Genomic DNA, 19952 nt, shown 5'->3' on the forward strand with positions numbered 1-19952 from the left:
GAAAGAGAAAAACGAATGCTGTATGCTAACACATATATATGGAATCTTAAAAAAAAAAAAAAAAAGTTCTGAGGACCCTAGGGGCAGGACAGGAATAAAGACGCAGATGTAGAGAATGGATTTGAGGACACGGGGAGGGTAAGCTGGGACGAAGTGAGCGAGTGGCATGGACATGTATACACTACCAAATGTGAAATAGATAGGTAGTAGGAAGCAGCTGCATAGAACAGGGAGATCATCTAGGTGCTTTGTGACCACCTAGAGACATGGGATAGGGAGCTTGGGAGGGAGATGCAAGGGGGAGGAGATATGGGAATATATGTATATGTATAGCTGATTCACTTTGTTATACAGCAGAAACTAACACACCATTGTAAAGCAATTATACTCCAATAAAAAAGTTAAAAACTGCCTATGTATACATGTTTTAGGTCTAAATATGTAAAGGAAAGAAAGAAATGGAGTACCATATAATTTAGATAGTAATTATTTTTAGAAGGAGGGAAAAGACTGATTAAGGAAGAACTGGGAGGATTGCCATCTTGGGTAATAGCAGAGGTCCTTTTTTTTTTTGAGTGAGGGTTGAGTAAACGAATTTTGTTAAAACCATTGAGCTTTCCACTTTTAGCTTGCAATTTTTCTGTATGTGTACCGTATTTCACAATGGAAATGGTTCAAAAATCTAAATTGCTAAACAATAACCAGTCATTTGTAAACAAATGGATTTAGCTCCATAAGCTTCTTTCATTGTATTTAATTTGTTTCAGATTTTCAAAATGTTTGTCTTTTAAAATTTTAATAGTAATGCAACATATATTCATGTAAATACATTAAAAAAAAGTTAAAAAAAGGTACACTTGGAAAATAATATCACTGTAAAAAAAAAACAAAGTACCAAAATGTTTACTAAAGTATAGCAAAGTAAATAAATAAATTTATTAACTAATTTAATCATTCATTAATTAGAAAAAAAGCACTCTAATGGCTTCTATATGTGGCATAACACCAAAAAAATAATTTTGTCTTTGCCCCTGGTTTCTGGCACAAAGATCCTAAACCCCTTGGAATTTCCTGATTGATAAGAATTTTTTTGTTGTTATTCATAATGAGCCCCTTCTGATCAAACCGAATTTATGCTAATGGAGTAACAGGGTGGGGCATCTAGATGGCTTCAGGATGGTGCTGGTTACCAGAAAGACCAACTGATTATAGGGATGGAACTTTTAGTTCTACTCACAACTTCCACTAAGGAGAGTAGCGTGGCTGGAGTTTGAACTCTGGAGAAACTTGGAACACAGATCAGGGAGCTTCTAAGTTGGTGAAATAAAAATGAATATCCAACAGTTGTGTTCGTCCAGTCAGTTAGGAATTGAAAATAATAATCGATGGTGAGAAGCACAACTTATTATCATCCTAAACCAAGTATAAATTAGCACATACTTTCTGGAAAGTGATTTAGAAATGTGTAAGAATTCAAATATATTATCACATCTTTTTGTCTATTTTTGAAATGTATTACTAGTTGTTACTATATTTTTCTATATTATTGAAATATAACATTATACTAGCTTCACATGTACATCATAATGATTCGTACTTGTGTATATTTCAAAATGGTCACCACAAGTCTAATTAATATCTGTCACCATATGTAGCTATAATTTTTTTCTTTTGATGAGAAATTTAAGATTTACTGTCTTACCAAGTTTCAAATACAGAGAACAGTATTAGTAACTGTAATTGCCATACTGCACCATACATCCCCATGACTTATTTATTTTTATAACCTGAAGTTTGTGCCTAACCTCCCAAATCCCACCCCTGGCGACCACCAATCTGTACTCTGTATCTGTGAGCTTGGGTTGTTTTGTTTTTATTCTTCTTAGGATTCCACATATAAGTCAGATTATACAGTATTTATATTCCTCTGACTTACTTCATTTAGCATAATGCCCTCAAGGTCCATCCATGCTGTCACAGCTAGCAAGATTTCATTTTTTTATGGCAGAAAAATATTCCATTGTGTATATATACTATATTTTTGTATATGTACTATATTTTCTTTATTCGTCCACTGGTGGACACTTTAGTTGCCTCTACATCTTGGCTATTGTAAGTAATGCTTAAATGAACATTAAGATGCAGATATATTTTTGAGTTAGTGTTTTCATTTTCTTCAGATAAATACCTACAAGTGGAATTGCTGGGTCATGTGGTAGTTCCATTTTTAACTTTTTGACAAACCTCTATACTGTTTTTCATAGTGGCTACACCAATTTACATTCCCACAAACAGGAACAAGTGTTCCCTTTACTCCACTTCTAAGCCAACACTTATTATTCCTTGTCTTTATGATAAAAGCCATTCTAATATCCTAGAAGAATAAGAGAAAGAACTTAAGGATGGAAAAGTATTTGAGGAAATAATGCCTGGAAGGTTTTCAGAAGGCATAAACCACAGATGCAAGAAGCTGAACATACATGATATAGAATGAACTCAGTGAAACCCAGTAAGATACAGCATAATAAAATTTCTGAAAACTAACGACAAAGAAAACTAATCTTAGAATTAGTGAGAGTGAAGCAGCATCTTATATACTGGATAAACACAATTACACTAACATTTGGAATAAAACCATATGGGCACTAGACAGACAAATACTAATAGAAAATTGCTACGCTAGGTAACTAGCCTTCTATCATCCCACATAACATTTAAATTCAGCAAATGTCCTGTTGAAAAATGAGTCATTTATTTAAAAGACCTCTGCTTTCTCACACCAGCCCTGTTTGACCACTGAAAACATTATACAGTTTATCCATTTCTCCTGCAAGATTCTCTGCCTGGGAAAGTCCAGTCATTAGCCCATGCCCAACTGGGCAATGTCCCCATGGAAGGAAAAGGAAAGAGAAAGGCGGGGGACGGGAAAGAAAGGGAAGGGAAGGAAAAACAAAGACTTTGACTTTTCCTGCTTGGTCTGGAGGAGCTTTAAGCTGGCAGTGACTTTTTGATCCCACACCATTTTTTTTTTTTTTTTTTTTTTTTTGCGGTACGCGGGTCTCTCACTGTTGTGGCCTCTCCCGTTGCAGAGCACAGGCTCCGGACGCGCAGGCTCAGCGGCCATGGCTCACGGGCCCAGCCGCTCCACGGCATGTGGGATCTTCCCGGACCGGGGCACGAACCCATGTCCCCTGCATTGGCAGGCGGACTCTTAACCACTGCGCCACCAGGCAAGCCCTATCCCACACCGTTTTTAATTAAAATTCTAATTGGCAGCTCTCTCTATGCAAATGAAGTTTGTCACATTGTTACCAGGGAGTAGGTTCTTGTCTCATCACAGCAAGAATTCAGAGACAAGATAGGGAAGTCAAGAAAGCAAAGCAAGGATTTATGTAAGCAATAGTACGCGCTCAAGGGGAGAGCGGGCAGGCTCAGGTGAGTAGCTGCCCTGAGTTTTTCGGCAAGCCAGTTATGTGGGGCGTAGAAATGAACGGGTGGAATATTCACTGGGGAGGGAGGGGTTTAGGGTCAAAATTCCCTGATTTTTATCCCAGCTCCACCTTCCCGAGGGTAGGAGGGATTTTTGTCCTTATTTAGCCTTGATTGGAAGTGTCATGGAGTCAGTGCATGATGGGAACTTCTTATCTGCAAGGTAATTTTATTGTAATGAGGGCCTAATGACAACAGGTTGCATTGAGATGCCAGAGATTCCTACTTTTTCCCACCTTTCTTTGTCTGCTTCCAGGACATTTATCACCCCAAAATGTGTGATTTCCTGTCTGTCTGGAGGTTTCTGCTTTTCTTTTGTCTGACTGTGGGCTCCCGTTGTTTACAATATGTATGGTTTCCTGCCATTTGGCCTGTGTCCCCCCGCCCCGCTGTAATAATATGACAGTCTCTGTTTTGGAAGGTGGCTTTTAGGCCGTGGTACTTCCAGTCGTTTAATCAGATAGTGCCAATTCTGGAGGACAGACCACTGGACAAGCCCGAATTCTGTAGTCACCATTAATTCAATTGCTTTATGAAACAAAATACTCTTCTAAATTGTCTCCCTTGGGATAAAGTGTTGTGTTGACTGTGTTCTGTAACTGAGAGAAGTGGGGAGGTGAGTAGTGGATACTGAGAGCTAACTAGTTTTGTGGTTTTGGGTGCAGACTTCCATTGATAGTTCCACATTTTAGCCACCCTTTCCCACCTTGCCCTTTCAGCTCTTCTTCCTGTTTTTCCGTAGGACTCTGAGGCTGCAGCTCCTCTAAAGCAGTGTAAGGCTAATTAGCTAGGCTCTCCCCTTTGCCACTGTGTTCCCTGTGGTTGCTTTCTCACTTCATGTCACCCAACAGTGACCTTCATTTTCTTTCAAAATCCCAGGAAGTCCTTTACTCTCTCCTCTTCTAATTGTCTCTTTCTGATTTTCCTTTACTCATTTATTGGGAAAAGGGGGGCTATTGTGAGTGCCAAGTCTGTGAATTTGAGGCTATTGTCTGTGAATTTGAATTGGAATCATTCTCTGGTTATTTTAAAAAGTCATCAAGGATATACTTTATGTTCATTTGTTATTCTACAGTGTTCAGTTGTTTGCAGAGAGGTTAGATAGTAAAGGCTTCTTTACCACATTCTCATCAAATGTGGGTCCTTCGTAAAAATCAGTCTATCAATTGATAGATAAGAGAGAAAAAGAGATTTTATTTCTTATCTATCAAAATAAAGAGTATGTCTTCCTTGTCAACTATAATAAAAATTATAAATGTTATACTCCTAAATTTAACACTGTAATATATTAAGTGAATAATATATTACATGAAGATAGGCATTATTCCAGCAATGCAAGTTTGCTCAATATTGGTTGTGATAGAAGGCGTCTTTGAATTGTTTATTTAGAAGACAGAACAGGAGTTTATCAAACTGATTGTAGCTCATATAAGTAGGTGAGGGGTATTAAGCATATCTTCTTAACATAATCATTTCAAACTTGAAGAAAATGTCTGGGGCATGTAATTGTCCAAAAAATAGTTAAGCTAATCAATGACTGAATAAATAAAATTAACTGTCTTTTCCTTACCCATTCTTATGCACAGAACTGTATGAAAACATGCTCATATAACCCAAGATTTTCTCCTCAGGAAATATTTTTTTAGTTACATCAAGGATTTTTTTTTTTGAACTGTGATGTGATTTCTTCTGGGACACTATTAGTGTTTCTTTTTTAAAGAGGGAAATCTTATGTGTTAGTTAATATTCAAAACACTGTCCCAACCACTGACCAAGGCTAAGTATTTTCATAGTATCTTTTGCTTTTCCTCTCATTACAAAAGAGCCAGCTACAAATCGATCTGTTTAGCTGAAAGAAATTATATCAGAAGCATGGTTCTTAACTTTTCCTGGCTTATTTTTCTCCTAAAAACAAGCCAGGGAAGTATGACTGGTATTGCCTCAATGACAATGTTAAGAACACTAGAATGAAAATAGTTTTGTGGACCGGTAATGCTGGTTTGTCCAACATTTTGTTATCCTTGCTGGCTTTATCAGAGCACTTTCAGTTAATGAACAAGCTGATATTTGTTCTTTCCTTAATTAGCAATGGTGATAGAAAATAATGATATTTTTAGACTATTCATCAGATAGGGGGTATTCTACCAGATACTTAAGAAAATCCATCAGATAGTAGATTCTCCCGAAGATAGTCAAATTAAATTGAAATTTGGATAGACAAATATTAACATAGAGTCTACATAGAAATCAGGTTAAATAAATAAATAATTAAGATAATATCCTATATTTAGTGAGCGTTTACTGTGTGCCAAACACCACTTTTGTTCCTTTATCTGTAGCAAGCTATTTCACCTTCATAACCTTGCGATAGTTATATTATTCCAAATTCAAAGATGGATAAACTGGGGTAAAGAAGATTAAATAAATTTCTCAAGGTCACCTTTCCTAATGCAAAAGATAAGAGATATGGTCATTAAAGTTGGGAAAAAAATGTAAAAATGACAGGAACACTGGTATTGGGCTCTGTGAGTAAAGTAGTTCTTGTACTGAATGTTGGTTCTGTCAGTCAGTGGTGGTGTGACCTTAAAAGTATACATTTAATTCTCATCAAATATAAAATGAGGATGAAAATATCTCCTTCACAGGGTCAATATGAGTATATATTATAAAAATATATAGAAAGTGCAAAGACAGATCCTAGCTCATTACCAACAGTCAATACAAGTTGGCTATTTTTGTACTTATACCAATTAATATCTATAAATGCCCAGTTCTGCTCCCTCAAGGGAAAAAATGGTTTCTGATTCTCAAAATACGGTATTTGATAAGGTAACAGCACACCATTTGACTCCAAGTTCTTTTATTAGAATGAGCAGATCTGAAATCCAGATTCAACTGAGGTATATATATCTTGTGCATCTAATTTTCATACCAAGTACAATTGTTCAACTCTTGACTTTAAATTAAAAATTTTTGTCATTGGTGGTTGTTTTCACATTTTAGTTTTGTAACAGAGGATCTTGCATAGACGTCAACGTCAGTGCAGACGCAACTTGTATCTCCAAAATAAAGTGCAATGGACATGGGGTATGTATAATGGTTACTCTCTAAGTATAGTTATTTTGATTCATGTCAATAACATTTTTCAGTATAATAATGCTTAAAATTATTTGGGGTGTAGAAATATATTTGGAAAATTGAAATCGAATAAGAAAAGCAGACTGCATTATTCATACGTGTATATGTGATTTATGTGTTCAGTCAGATCATATAGGCTTCATGAGCAAATAATTTGCTTTGAACTTTGTACTAAAATTCAATACGAAGCAATCTATTATCATAATGTTAGATTAAGATTATGAAATTTTGGAAATGAGCTCATTAAGGATTACACATATACATTTATACATACATAAAAATATTGCTTATAATTGAGTGTATGTGTATTGATAAATATTTAAACACTCACACAATATATATTATACATATTACTTATAATCTCATATTTTTATGCCAGCAGACTTTCTTGTTCATTATGATCTGCTTCATCCTTGAACACCTTCAATGTGTTTCCCTGCATGTCTCTTCCTTACTATATTTGAGAAGTTATCCACTGATGGACTTTCAGATAATGTTAAATTTTTACTTAACTATTGTAACTAATGGTACAGTGGACACTGTTATACCTTCACCTTTGCACTTTTATCTGACTTCTTAAATTGTTAGCAGTGAAATCTGATGAGCCAAATATATGTACCGTTTAAATTTTCATTAATATTATATTGTCTTCAAGAAATATTATACCAGTTTTTGATCTGACCTGTCATGTATAAAAATGCATATTTCTGGGCTTCCCTGGTGGAGCAGTGGTTGAGAGTCCACCTGCCGATGCAGGGGACACGGGTTCGTGCCCCAGTCCGGGAAGATCCCACATGCCGCGGAGCGGCTAGGCCCGTGAGCCATGGCCGCTGAGCCTGCGCGTCCGGAGCCTGTGCTCTGCAATGGGAGAGGCCACAGCAGTGAGAGGCCCGCGTACCAAAAAAAAAAAAAAAAAAAGCATGTTTCCTTATATTCTGGTCAGACTAGTTTCTCTGTCTTTTGAATCTCTTCAAACATGCTAAATCCATTGTTAACTTGCATTTCTTCAGTAATTAATTATACAGTCCTTAAGTATGTATGGTCACATTTTCCATTTGTATTTCTATTTGTCCATCCATTGTGAAATTATCTACCAGGTTATAGAAATTTTGTAAACTTTGTAAGTTTTTCCAGGCATGTCTTTGGCTTTAACTGTGTGGTTAGTGCCTCCTGCCATACTGATGCTTCCTATTTTATATAGTAATCCAGGAGAAAAGTGACCTGTGTGTCTTTTAAAAATTTTTTCTCTCCCAGATCACTTACATGTCCTATTATTTACAGTTTCTTTTCTGTTTCTTTCCTCTCTTATTTAATTTTCATTAATTTCTTGTTAGGTTTTTCACGAACCTATTTCTAGATTCTCTATAATGTTTCTGGCCCTTCTTTCAATTCACCCACCAGATCACATTTATAGATATTTTCTAGTCTTCCTATTTCTAGCCAAATAAATTTTGCTATCTATGTCTGATTAAGAATACTTCTCCCTTTTGTTTTTCCCCATTTTTTTTTTTTTGGTAAAAATTGGCTCTTATCATGGTTAATTTTTTTGAACTAGCACAATTCATAGTATATTTAAACTCCCACTATTTTATAATTTCTAGCTTCATAATTCCTATGCCTTTCTAGAATAAGACATTGCAGTTGTATCAGAATAGTATATACTTTTATTTAAAAGTACAAGAGATAAATAAGAGACAATCTATGGGACATTTGAAAAGATATTGCATGAACATTATTATATTAATTTTTAATTTAAGAATTGCTTTCCACATTAATATAAAAAGCTACCTATAATATACTAAATTATAGTACTTTATTTTTTTTTTTTTATAGTACTTTAATAATTTACATTGACTAAAAATAGCAAATAATGTGTTTAATTTCTATCATATACATCAAACGCACTTTTAAAATTTGGTTTTGGCTTTAGGTTTGCAATACTGTCCATAACTGTCACTGTGATGCTGGATATGCCCCTGCACAATGTGAACCAATGCCTTCATCACCAGGAGGAAGTATCAGTGACGGGTTTTGGCTTACGTCAGGTTAGCATCCAGATCACGGTACTCCAACAGAGCCGTCTGCACTTAGAGGAATAGTATACACCTCCACGGTCTGTGTGGCTGTTGAGCACCTAGCATGTGGGTAGTGCAACCAAGGAACTAAAGTTTCCATCTTATTTCACTTTATTTAATATAAATTTAAATAGTCACTTGTGATTAGTAGCTACTAAATTAGGCAGTGCAGCTCTAGATCATATTGTCAATCAAAATTTTGTATATGGTTTAAATTCAAATCTAGACATGAACACTTTAACAGATCTTCTCTTAATTTTAACAGTGGTTTCCAGAACTTTTCTATTTGTACAACAGAGATTTCTAGATAGGTATAGTTAAATGATAGAATAGGTGGTAGTTTTATTATGTAGTCTGTATATTCCAAGGATGTTAACTGTTGTGATGTGCTAGTTCACAGCAGAGTTGCCTCTTTCAAGTTTTAACTCTACTACTGAAAGGTAAAAATAATAAAGTCTTCCACATCCAAAGTATATGGATAGTAGATGGCACAAAACATTTTTTAATTTATTTGGTGAACATTCGTGAACAACTGTAGCATGTTTGATTTTTCTAAACTTCACAATGTGAAACTCTCAGAACACTGTAATTCCATTAAGGTCTTTCCATCATTTGTGCTTCTGTTTTGTGCCTCTGTTTTTATTTATTTTATTTATGTATATGTTGTAAACCTGACAATAGAGCATTGTATTTGCCTTAAAATAGCCAATGAAATGTTAAAGAATTTTAATGTAAATATTTACATTTATCCCAACCTATTTACCATTTTCTAGGGCTTTTCAATTCCTCCAGCACATTCAGATTTCTGTGTGGGTTCATTTCCTTTCAACCTGTAAAACTCTCTTTGTATTTCTTTTTGTGTGTACCTTGTAGTGATCAATTGTCTCAGCTTTTGTCTTTAAAATGTTTTCATAATGTCTTAATTTGTGAACGGTATTTTCACTAGAAGTAGAATTGCTTCTTTCAGCAATTTAAAGATGTAATCCCACTGTATCCTGTCTTCCGTTTTGTGATGAGAATGCAGCTGTCATTCTTATTATTCATCCCAATAATATAATGCTCTTTCATTCCTTGTCTGAGTTGCGGACTTTTACTTTATATCTTTGATTTTCCATCGTGTCACTATGGTTTACCAAGATGTGTATTTCTTTGAATTTATCTTGCTTGGTTTGGCGAGATTCTTGAATATATAGGTTCATGTATTTCTGGAAATTTTGAAAAAATTAGTGTCTCTTTTTTAATATTTATTTTTTATTAAGAATATTTTGCTTTTTAAAAAATGTTCACACAGTAGCCTTCACTCTGTGGTATATAGTTCTATGAGTATTGAAAAATGTATGTATTCCGTTCCAACCACCACAGTCATGATGCACAACAGGTCCATCGCCTCAGATCCTCCCTGTGGCTGCTGCCCTTTGTATTCATCTCCCACTGCCAGTTCCTTGCAACCAGTGACCTGGTCTCTGTCACTATAGATTTGCCTTTTCCAGAATGTTCTGTACAACATACATGCATTTGAGATTCATTCTCATTGGCATATGTTTTAATAGTTCATTCTTTATTACTGTTAAGCCTCCTATTGAAAAGATGAACTATATAGTTTGTTTATCGATTCACACATTGTAGGGTATTTGGTTCGTTTCTAGATTTTGGCAATTTTGAATAACGCTGCTGTAAACGTGCACATAGGCTTTCGTCTGTATTTAAGTTCTCACTTTTTGATGGGTAAATACCTAGGCACTTCTGTCTATATATAAGTTCTCACTATAATACCTATAAGTGAGATAGCTGGATTGTTTACTCAGTGTATTTTTTTTAATGAGTGTATTTTTAATTTTTTAAGAAACAGCCAAACTATTTTCCATAGTGGCTTTACCATTTTCCTTCCCTCCATTCATCTGTGAGAGTCCCAGTTACTCTGCACAGATGGTCCACACTTCACAAGCATTTGGTATTGTCATTTTTGGTGGTTTTGTTTGATTCTTTTGGCCAGCTTTAGATGTGTAATGATATCCCACTGTTATTTTTAGTTAGCTTATTATGTTGAAATAATTATACACTCATAAAGAGTTGCAAAAACATTTAGAGGGCAGTCTTACAAATACTTTACTCAGCTTCAGTCAATGTTAACATGTTTCAGTACTACAGTAGAATATCAAAACCAGGAGATGGACATTGATGAAATACACAGACCTTATCACGTTTCACCAGTATACATACACTTATCTGTGTATACGTGTGTGTATGCATTCACATGTGCGTATATTTAGTTCTATGCAATTTCACCACATGTTCAAGTTTGGGTACCCACCATCGCAATCAAGATACAGAACTGCATCATCACTACATGGCCCCTGATATTGTTTCTTCTTTATATAGCTACACTCATTCCCTCTTTCCCCTTTCCAAACTTTTGGCAACCACTAAACTGCTCTTCATCTTTCTAATTATGTTATTTCATGAATGTCATATAAATGGAACCATGTAGTTTGTATCTTTTTCAGGTTGTCTTTTCCTCTCACTTCATTCCTTTGTATTGATGACTAGTATTCCTTTGTATGTCTGTAGCATATTTTGTTTAATTATTCACCCATTGAAGGACATTGTGTGGATGGCAAGTTTTAGTTATTATGAATAGATCTGCAATGAAAATTTGTGTGGAAGATTCTGCATGAGGATAAATGTTTAATTCTCTGGGAAGCATGGCCGAGAGTGCAGTTGCTATGTCTATGGTAAGCCATTTATAATTTTAAAAGCAACTGCCAAGCCTTTTGCAGAGTGGCTATATACTGTTTGACATCCCCACCAGTGATAAATGAATGGGTTTTTTGCAGCCTTGCCAACATTTGAAGATACCACTATTTTTTTTTTTGCCATTCTATTGGTGTGTTTTAATATCTCATTGTGTTTTTAATTTGTACTTCCCTAATGGATAATGATATTGAATATCTTTAATGTGTTTATTTGGCACCTGCATATCCACTTCAGTGAAAAGTCTGTTCATATCTTTTTCCCATTTGCTAATTGTATTGTTTATTAAATGTTGAGTTTTCACACAAACATCTATTTTGTGGGATTTGTGATTTGAACATATTCTCTCCAAGTGTTTTTTCTCAGACGAAAAGGGTTGTTTTTCCAATTCTTATTTTGATAAGCTCTTCTTTTCCTTCTTGGATCTATGCTTTTGGTGTCAAGTATATGAATTCTTTGTCAGTCTTAAGTCTTGAAATTTTTTGCTATGATATCTGTAAAAGGTATAGTTTTATGTTTTATATTTAATTCCATGATCCATTTTGAGTTACTTTTTAATAAAGGGTGGGAGATTAATTTTCCAATTTATGGGTGTCAAATTGTTCTAGCACAATTCTTTGAAAAAGCTGTCTTTTGTCCACTGTGTTGATTTTGCACCTTTGTTAAAAATTAATTGGACATTTTTGTGTTGATTTATTTCTCAGATCTCTATTCTGTTCCATTGATCTGTGTGTCATTCCCTCCACCAAAACTACACTGTTTTGATTATTATAGTTATAGGGTAATCTTGAACAGCAGGAAAAGTGAGTCTTCCCATTTCATTCTTCTTTTTCAAAATGGTTTTGGCTATTTTAAGGTTTCTCCTTTCCATATACATTATGCTTGTCTATGTTTACAAAAAAATTTTGTCATGATTTTGATGCAAATTGTGTTAAACGTATGGATCAATTTAGGAAGTTTCACATTTTTATTATTTACTGTTGAATCTTCCTGTCTATGAACACAGTATTTCTTTCCATTTACATATCTTCTTTAATTTCCTTCATCATAATTTTGTAATTTTCACTAGATACTGTACCTTTTATTATTTCATATTTGTTATTTCACTTTCTTTAGAGCTACTGTAAATAATGTTGTACTATAATAGAACATATTTTAATTCTATATTTATAAACACCAATTAAAATGATTAATCAATGTTTATCACTCCTACATCATCTAACTCCTTTCAATCAACTTTGCATGTATATTTGTCCACTTGTGAATCATGTCAAGTAAATGTTCATGCCCAAATGTAATAAAAGGTGAAAAGATACTATCCTAGACCTTCTTTACAATACAGAATGTTCTAGGTATTTGTGACAAAATATTACATGCTGAAGTATGATTAACTGGATGAGAATATCATATTTCCTTTTTGTTACTAGAAATATTCTGTTCATTCATTGATTCTTCAGCTGGAGGAAAATTATGATAGCATCGTCCACTCTGATGACTTGTAGTATGAGATTTCATTTGGATGATCAATATCAACACCACCATTATAAAGTTTAAAAACAAGAGCCCTGGAGGGGCTCTTTTGTACCTTCCTGAAAGTTGATATATTACTTGGGCAACAAAATTAGAAAACTGAAATTTGCCAATGGAAAAAATAAGGAGTCCAGAAATAAACTCTCACATATGCAGTCTAATGATTTTCAGTTAGGGTGCCATGACCACTCAAGGGGAGAAAGGACGGTCTTTTCAACAAATAATATGGGGATAACTGGATATCAATATGCAAAAGAATGAAGTTGGACCCTTACTTACACCTTAAAAAAAAATTAACTCCAAATGAATCAAAGATTTAAATGTCAAGAGCTAAAACTATAAAATCCTTAGAAGAAAACAAAGGGGACAATATTCATAACATTAGATTTAGAAATGATTTATTGAATATGACACTGAAAGCACAAGCAACAGAAGAAAAAAGTAGATAAATTAGAATTTTATAATTAAAAACCGTTGTGCATCAAAGGACACTATTGATAAAGGAAAAAGCTAACCCACAGAATAAGAGAAAATGTTCACAAACCATATATCTGATGAAAATTAATATGTAGAATATGTAAGATATTCCTACAACTCAGCTACAAAGAAACAGAAAATCCAATTAAAAATGGCAAAAGACCTGAATAGACATTCCTTCAAAAAAGATACATAGATGGACAATAAGCACATGCAAAGTTGCTCAACGTCACTAATTGTGAGGGAATTGCAGGTCGAAACTCCAACTAGACACTAATCCAAACCTATTGGGATGGCTATTATTTAAAAATTTCAGAAGATATCAAGTTCTGATGAGAATGTGGAGAAATTGGAACCCCTGTGCATTGCTGGTGGAAATGTAGAAGTGCTGCAGCCCGTGTGGAAAATGGTATGGTGGTTCCTCATAAAATTAAACATAGAATTCCATATTATCCTGAATTTACACATCTAGGTATATACCCCAAAGCACTGAAAGCATGGACTCACAGATATTTGGACACCCATGTTCTTAGCAGCATTATTCACAATAGCCGAAAGGTGAAAACACTCAAACGTCCATCAACAGTATACCCATATGGTGGTATATACATACAATGGAAAATTCAGCTTTAAAAAGGAATGAAATTCTGACACGTGGTACAATATGGATGGAACTTGACAAGCTTATGCTAACTAAAATGAGCCAGTCACAAGAGGACAAGTATTGGATGACTGTGCTTTTATGAGGTACCTACAGTAGTCAATTCATAGGGACAAAGTAGAAAGGTAGTTGCCTGGGGCTGGAGGAAGGGGGACTGGTAAATCGATGTTTAAAGGATTGAGTTTCAGTTTGGGAGGATGAAAACCTTCTAGAGTTTGATGGTAATAATAGATGCACAAAGATGTGAATGTACTTAATGCCATTGACTGTACACTCAAAAATATTTAAAGTAATAAATTTCATGTGTTGAGTATTTTACCACAGTAAAGCAAAATTGTCAGGCAAAAATTCCATTTTATGACATCACCAAAAATAATACAAAGTTTAGATATAATTTTATGGAAAGAAGTGTAAGATATACACTGAAAGCTAAAACTACATTATTGAAAGAGTGATCTACATAAATGTAAAGACATCTCCTGTTAATGTATAGGAAGACTCAATATTGTTATTACTCCAGATACTCTCAAAATTGATCTACAAAGTCAACACAATCCTTAACAAACCCAAGCTGTCTCTTTTGCAGAAACTGAAAAGTTGATCTTAAAGTCTTACAGAAATTCAAGCAACACAGAATAGTAAAAACAATCTTGAAAACATAGTTTTCAAGAAAACTTGAAACTGAAAACACAATTCCAAAACATATTACAAAGCTAAATAATCAAGACAGTGTAGTACTGTCCCAAGAATAAGGATAGATATTTAGTTCAATAGAAGAGAGAGTCCAGAAATAAAGCTTCATGCTAACAGTCATGGATTTTTGACAAAGATGTCAAAACAATTCAAAGGACAAAGGATGGTCTTCTAAAACAGTGGTGTTGGGACAAGTAGATATCCACATGCAAACGAAGTTAGATTACTGCATCACAAGGTTCACAAAAATTAACTGAAATTGGATCATAGATCTAAGTGTAAGAGCCAAGGTTATAAAACACTCAGAACACATATTAGTAAATCTTTGTGACCTTGGCATAGGCTGTGTTATCAAAGACACCAAAGCACAAGTGAAGAAAGAAACAATAGACTGATTGAATTTCATCAAAATTGATAACTTTTGTGCTGCAAATGGTAACAACCAAGACAGTGAAGGACAAACTACAGAGTGGGAGAATATATTTGTAAATGTTATATCTCATAGGGGACTTGTATCCAGAATATATGAAGAACACTTACAAGTCCATAACAAAAAGACAAATAACCCAATTAAAAATGGGAAGGGATTTAGGGACTTCCCTGGTGGCGCAGTGCTTAAGAATCCGCCTGCCAATGCAGGGGACATAGGTTTGAGCCCTGGTCCGGGAAGATCCCCCATGCCGCGGAGCAACTAAGCCCGTGCGCCACAACTACTGAGCCTGCGCTCTAGAGCCCGTGAGCCACAACTACTGAAGCCCGCGCGCCTAGAGCCTGTGCTCCACAACAAGAGAAGCAACTGCAATGAGAAGCCCACGCACCACAACGAAGAGTAGCCCCCACTCGCCGCAACTAGAGAAAGCCCGCGTGCAGCAATGAAGACCCAACGCAGCCTAAATAAATAAAGGGAAGGGATTTAAATAAACACACCTCCATAGAAGATATACCAATGGCCAAAAAGCCCATGAAAAGATGTTCAACATCTTAGGAAAATGCAAACCAAAACCACGAGATACTACTTCACACTCATTAGGATAGCTATTATAATAAAAAACACAGGCAACAAGTACTAGTGGGGATGTGGAGAAATTGGGATCTTCTTGGTGCTCTTTTTACCACTACTGCTCAAACTCTGGTATCTCTTTTCCACTCTCACCCCAGTAAGAGCTGCTGTCTAATTAGCTTCAGATTGTCTCATACTATGTATGTATATATACACATATATATTCCTTATCCTTCTGCCAAGGACACCTGCAAGGATCCCCTTAACAGTTTTGGAATCCTTAATTTCAGAGCAACTTTCTGTTCAATGCTGCACCCTTCAGGTTCCCACCATTTCTTCTGCTGTGAGCTCTGTCTTCTGCTCCATGGGAGTGATGTACTTTGCTTAGGACTCCAATTCTCTGTTCTGAGATCAGCAAATTATCCATAGGTAGAATTGTATTTCCACAAAATCAACATCATGTTTTCTTTTCTTCAGATATTTTAGTTCTGTGTTTCCTGTTGACTTCCAGAAACCATTTCCTTCATGTCTTATCCTGTTTCATATTTTTATTATTTGACACATTGAATGGAAAAATTTCATCATGCCCACAAGTAGAAGCTCCCAATCTTTCTTCCTTAGAGTAATGGATATCTCCCAGTTAATCTAATAGTGATCTCTTTAATCAGTCTTTGGAGTAATTAACCACATGAGAAGGAAGCTCCACTTGCAACATGATAATTTTAGTAAAGATGGATTAAAGGAGAATGGACCTTTTCTGATGGGTGAGGCCAGGAAAGGAGAGCTATAAAGTGTTGAGTTCTACCATAGCATGAGACTGCTGTATGTTTGATTAGTTTCAATATTTTTGCATCTTTTGCTAATTTATTTCTTATAATACATAAAACTTCCTAAATCACTTTAAGGTAAATTACTTCTAATCAACATATAGTTGGACTGTGTGTGTGTTTCAACATCACCCATCCTTTTGTCTTTTTGAGGGGGCATTAAATTCATTTACACTTAATATCCTCAATAGTTGCTTTGGTGGTAATTCTGATTGCTTGATATAGTTTTTTGTATTTTAATTGGTTTATTTCTTTTGCTTAACTGGACCAAGTTTCCATAGATTTAGTTTTCTAGTTTTATGTAATGTCTTTATAATGCCAAGAGGAATATCTATTTTTCTAATTAGTACAGTCAAAATTAAAACAATATCACTTTATACATCTATTATGTAAATTAACCTAGTCTACTATTTTTTTTAAATTAGCCTCAGTTATATCAATAATTTTCCATAAATAATTTTTAAAATAGTTCTTTTCCTTTTTTGCTCTATATTTAAAATGGAAGAACCTATTAGGTGAAAATATCAATCTAATGTGTTCTAAGTAGCAGTTCATAGAAGGGAATATGATAGAATAAAATACATTAGAAAGTAGCACATAAATAAATATTAAATATACATACAAAGGTTAAAAATAAATTTTATATATATATATTTGACAGAAATATATAATGCACTTTGGGGCATAGTCACAGAATATTGGAAAACACTTTTAAATGTAAGTTTATTAACTCTATGATTATATTATTTGAATTCCAAAGTTTTATAATTCAAATTATTAATATGCTTTGAATACCATTTTTGAAAAAGTTAAAAGGTACTCTTATGTTTTCAGGTAAAAGTACAGACATGTTGGTAACACGACATGGTGCTTCTCGAAAAAACGGCCTTGTGATCAGTTTCTACGTTTTCCTGCCTTTCCTCATTTTAATTCTCATCATTGCTCTTAAATGGAATTAAATGAAGATATTTTGGAAGAGAGAGGGTACAGTAAGTGAAGGGTGAGTAAACTCATTATCTTTAATATTTAAAATGATTTAGGAGAAAATTCAAATATTATTCAGAATATTATAAGTAGGGACTCTTGGATGGATTGGGTAAATGTTCAGAAACATACCAAATTTTTTTCAGATTTCAGGCAGGTGGGTAAGTTCCATGTTTATATAGGCCCAGGAACAACTGAAGTAACTCAGTAAATCCTCAGTACCTTTCAAATAGCAAGCCATGTTGGCTGTAACTGCTTTAGAAGGTCTGTCTACTTCCCAAGCAACCCTGTTTCCTTGCACTGACATTCACTTGTGCCAAGAAGATTAATAAAGACAGAGCAGCACAGAATAAAGAAGGTGAAGATTAATAGAGACAGGGAAGTATTGAATACGGGGAAACTGAGAAAATATAAGATGGCAAAGAATGAGGGAGAGAACACACATAGGATACTGCCCATTTTACACATAATCAATATCACTCATGTGTTTCTAAAATTAGAATTAAGTCACTTGAGCAGCTTTTCCATTTTTTTTTGTTTTTCTTTTTTTTTTTTTGTAGAGCAGAGCTTGATTAGGTCTTTTTTTTAATGAGGTATAATTAACATATGACATTATATTAGTTTCATGTTTACAGCATAATGCTTTGATATTTGTATATATTGCAACATGATCACCACAATGAGTCTAGTTAATATTTGTCACCGTACATAGTTAACAAAAATTTGGTTTTCTCCTGATGAGGAGTTTCAAGATCTACTCTTTTAGCAAGTTTCAAGAGTGTAATTCCTTATTTTAACTATAGTCGCCATGCTGTACATTATATCCCCATGACTTGTTTTTTTTACAACTGGAAGTTTGTACCTTTTGACCCTCTTATCCATTTTGCTCACCGCCCCCTCATCCCATTTTTCTGGCAACCACCAATCTGTCCTCTGTATCTATGAGGGTGTTTTTTTTGTAGATTCCTCATATAAGTGGGATCATACTTTGTCTTTCCCTATCTGACTTACTTCACTTTCATACTGCTTTTTTCTTTACTGTAACAACAATACAAGCCACAATTTGCTTAGTGAATACTTAGGAAAATGAGAATGCAGAAGCAAGGGTAAAGAAGTAGGTCTTGTTTATTAATTGTAAAGGAAATAATTTTTGTTTCTCGTTTGTGTAGCCAGAGACAAAATAATGATATAAAATTTCAATCAACACCTCTACTTCCCAAGTTAGTTAATCTTATGTATGAACAAGTCAGCAGCGACCAGGTAATTCAGGGTAGTCTTCTGCATGACTCATCAATCATTCAACTGTTATAAACTGACTTAATTGAATGATATCTGGCATGTCTTCCTGTGCTCTTACTTAAGACATCTTGGACAAATCTGAATAGTTGCAAGAACTCGACCTGACTTTAGGAAGAGATGCTAGAGTAAGGTACCACTGATCATAAAGAACAAAGTCTGCTCATGACAGCCTAAATTTTAGAGCAGCAGTAGATGGTTTCAGGGCTGCAAGGGCAAGAAATGATGTAGAGCTGAAACACAAAAGGGTGGTAAGGAACTGGATGGTTATGAGCTAGGCCATTGTCTCCATCACCCAAAGCCTTTACAGTTGACATCATCTCTTCTTGTGCATGTCCATTCTCTCCAAGATGACTGCTCTGCTTACACATGGCCCAGAGTACCTATCTCAACTCTTTCTAGTTTCATTTTCAAGTAAAAATCCCAGTAATCTGCCAAAACCAGTGCCTGTTAGTTCATTTTCTGAAGAGACAGAAGGAAATAACTGTGCAAGTGTATCTCAGGGTCCGTCCATACAATGGGATAGTATTCAGCCACAAAAAGGAAGCACTGATATTGCTACAACGTGGATGAACCTTGAAACCGTTATGCTAAGTGACTAAAGCCAGTCACAAAAACCACGTATTCTGCATCTGTATGAAACATCCAGAGCATGGACATCTAGAGAGACTAAGATTAGTGGTTGTTTACTTGTGAGAGTTGGGGAGGTAGGGGTGGGGATTGAATAGCTGGGGTGATGGTAATAACTAAAGGGTAGAGGACTTGTTTTTGAGATGAGGGAACTGAAATTGACTGTGGTAATGGTTGCACATATCTGTGAATACACTAAAAACCCTACAATCATTCACCTGTGTGCTTTAAGTGGGTGAACTCTGTGGTAAAAATAATACATATCGGGATGATTCTACCATAACTTTCCCTCATCCCCTTTGCCACTAACTTATTTGGGGCCATTATGATCACTGTCCTGCCTTATTTAATCATAATTTCTCAGGATCAGTTTCCCAGGAGTACTACCGCCTAGCAGGTCC

The 19952-nt window shown here is 35.0% G+C and overlaps 2 protein-coding genes across 2 annotated transcripts in view; both read left to right on the forward strand.

Annotated features, from left to right (window-relative positions):
- The window catches only part of LOC112413120 (A disintegrin and metallopeptidase domain 3-like), a 107429-nt gene that overhangs the window by 80057 nt on the left and 7420 nt on the right, over window positions 1-19952 (forward strand). Inside the window, 5 exon segments of the mRNA XM_024764982.1 lie at window positions 6493-6576; window positions 8558-8672; window positions 11820-11828; window positions 17476-17641; window positions 18795-18885. Of these exon segments, the coding sequence (XP_024620750.1) occupies window positions 6493-6576; window positions 8558-8672; window positions 11820-11828; window positions 17476-17641; window positions 18795-18885 (465 nt within the window).
- ADAM2 (ADAM metallopeptidase domain 2) overlaps window positions 17635-19952 on the forward strand; it is a 91095-nt gene continuing 88777 nt past the window's right edge. Inside the window, exon 1 of the mRNA XM_024765165.1 lies at window positions 17635-17641. The gene's annotated coding sequence lies outside the window, so the exon portion shown is untranslated. The remainder of the gene's footprint in view (window positions 17642-19952) is intronic.

Source organism: Neophocaena asiaeorientalis, unplaced genomic scaffold, assembly GCF_003031525.2.
Source record: "Neophocaena asiaeorientalis asiaeorientalis breed wild unplaced genomic scaffold, Neophocaena_asiaeorientalis_V1.1 scaffold14, whole genome shotgun sequence".
Taxonomy (NCBI): Eukaryota; Metazoa; Chordata; class Mammalia; order Artiodactyla; family Phocoenidae; genus Neophocaena; species Neophocaena asiaeorientalis.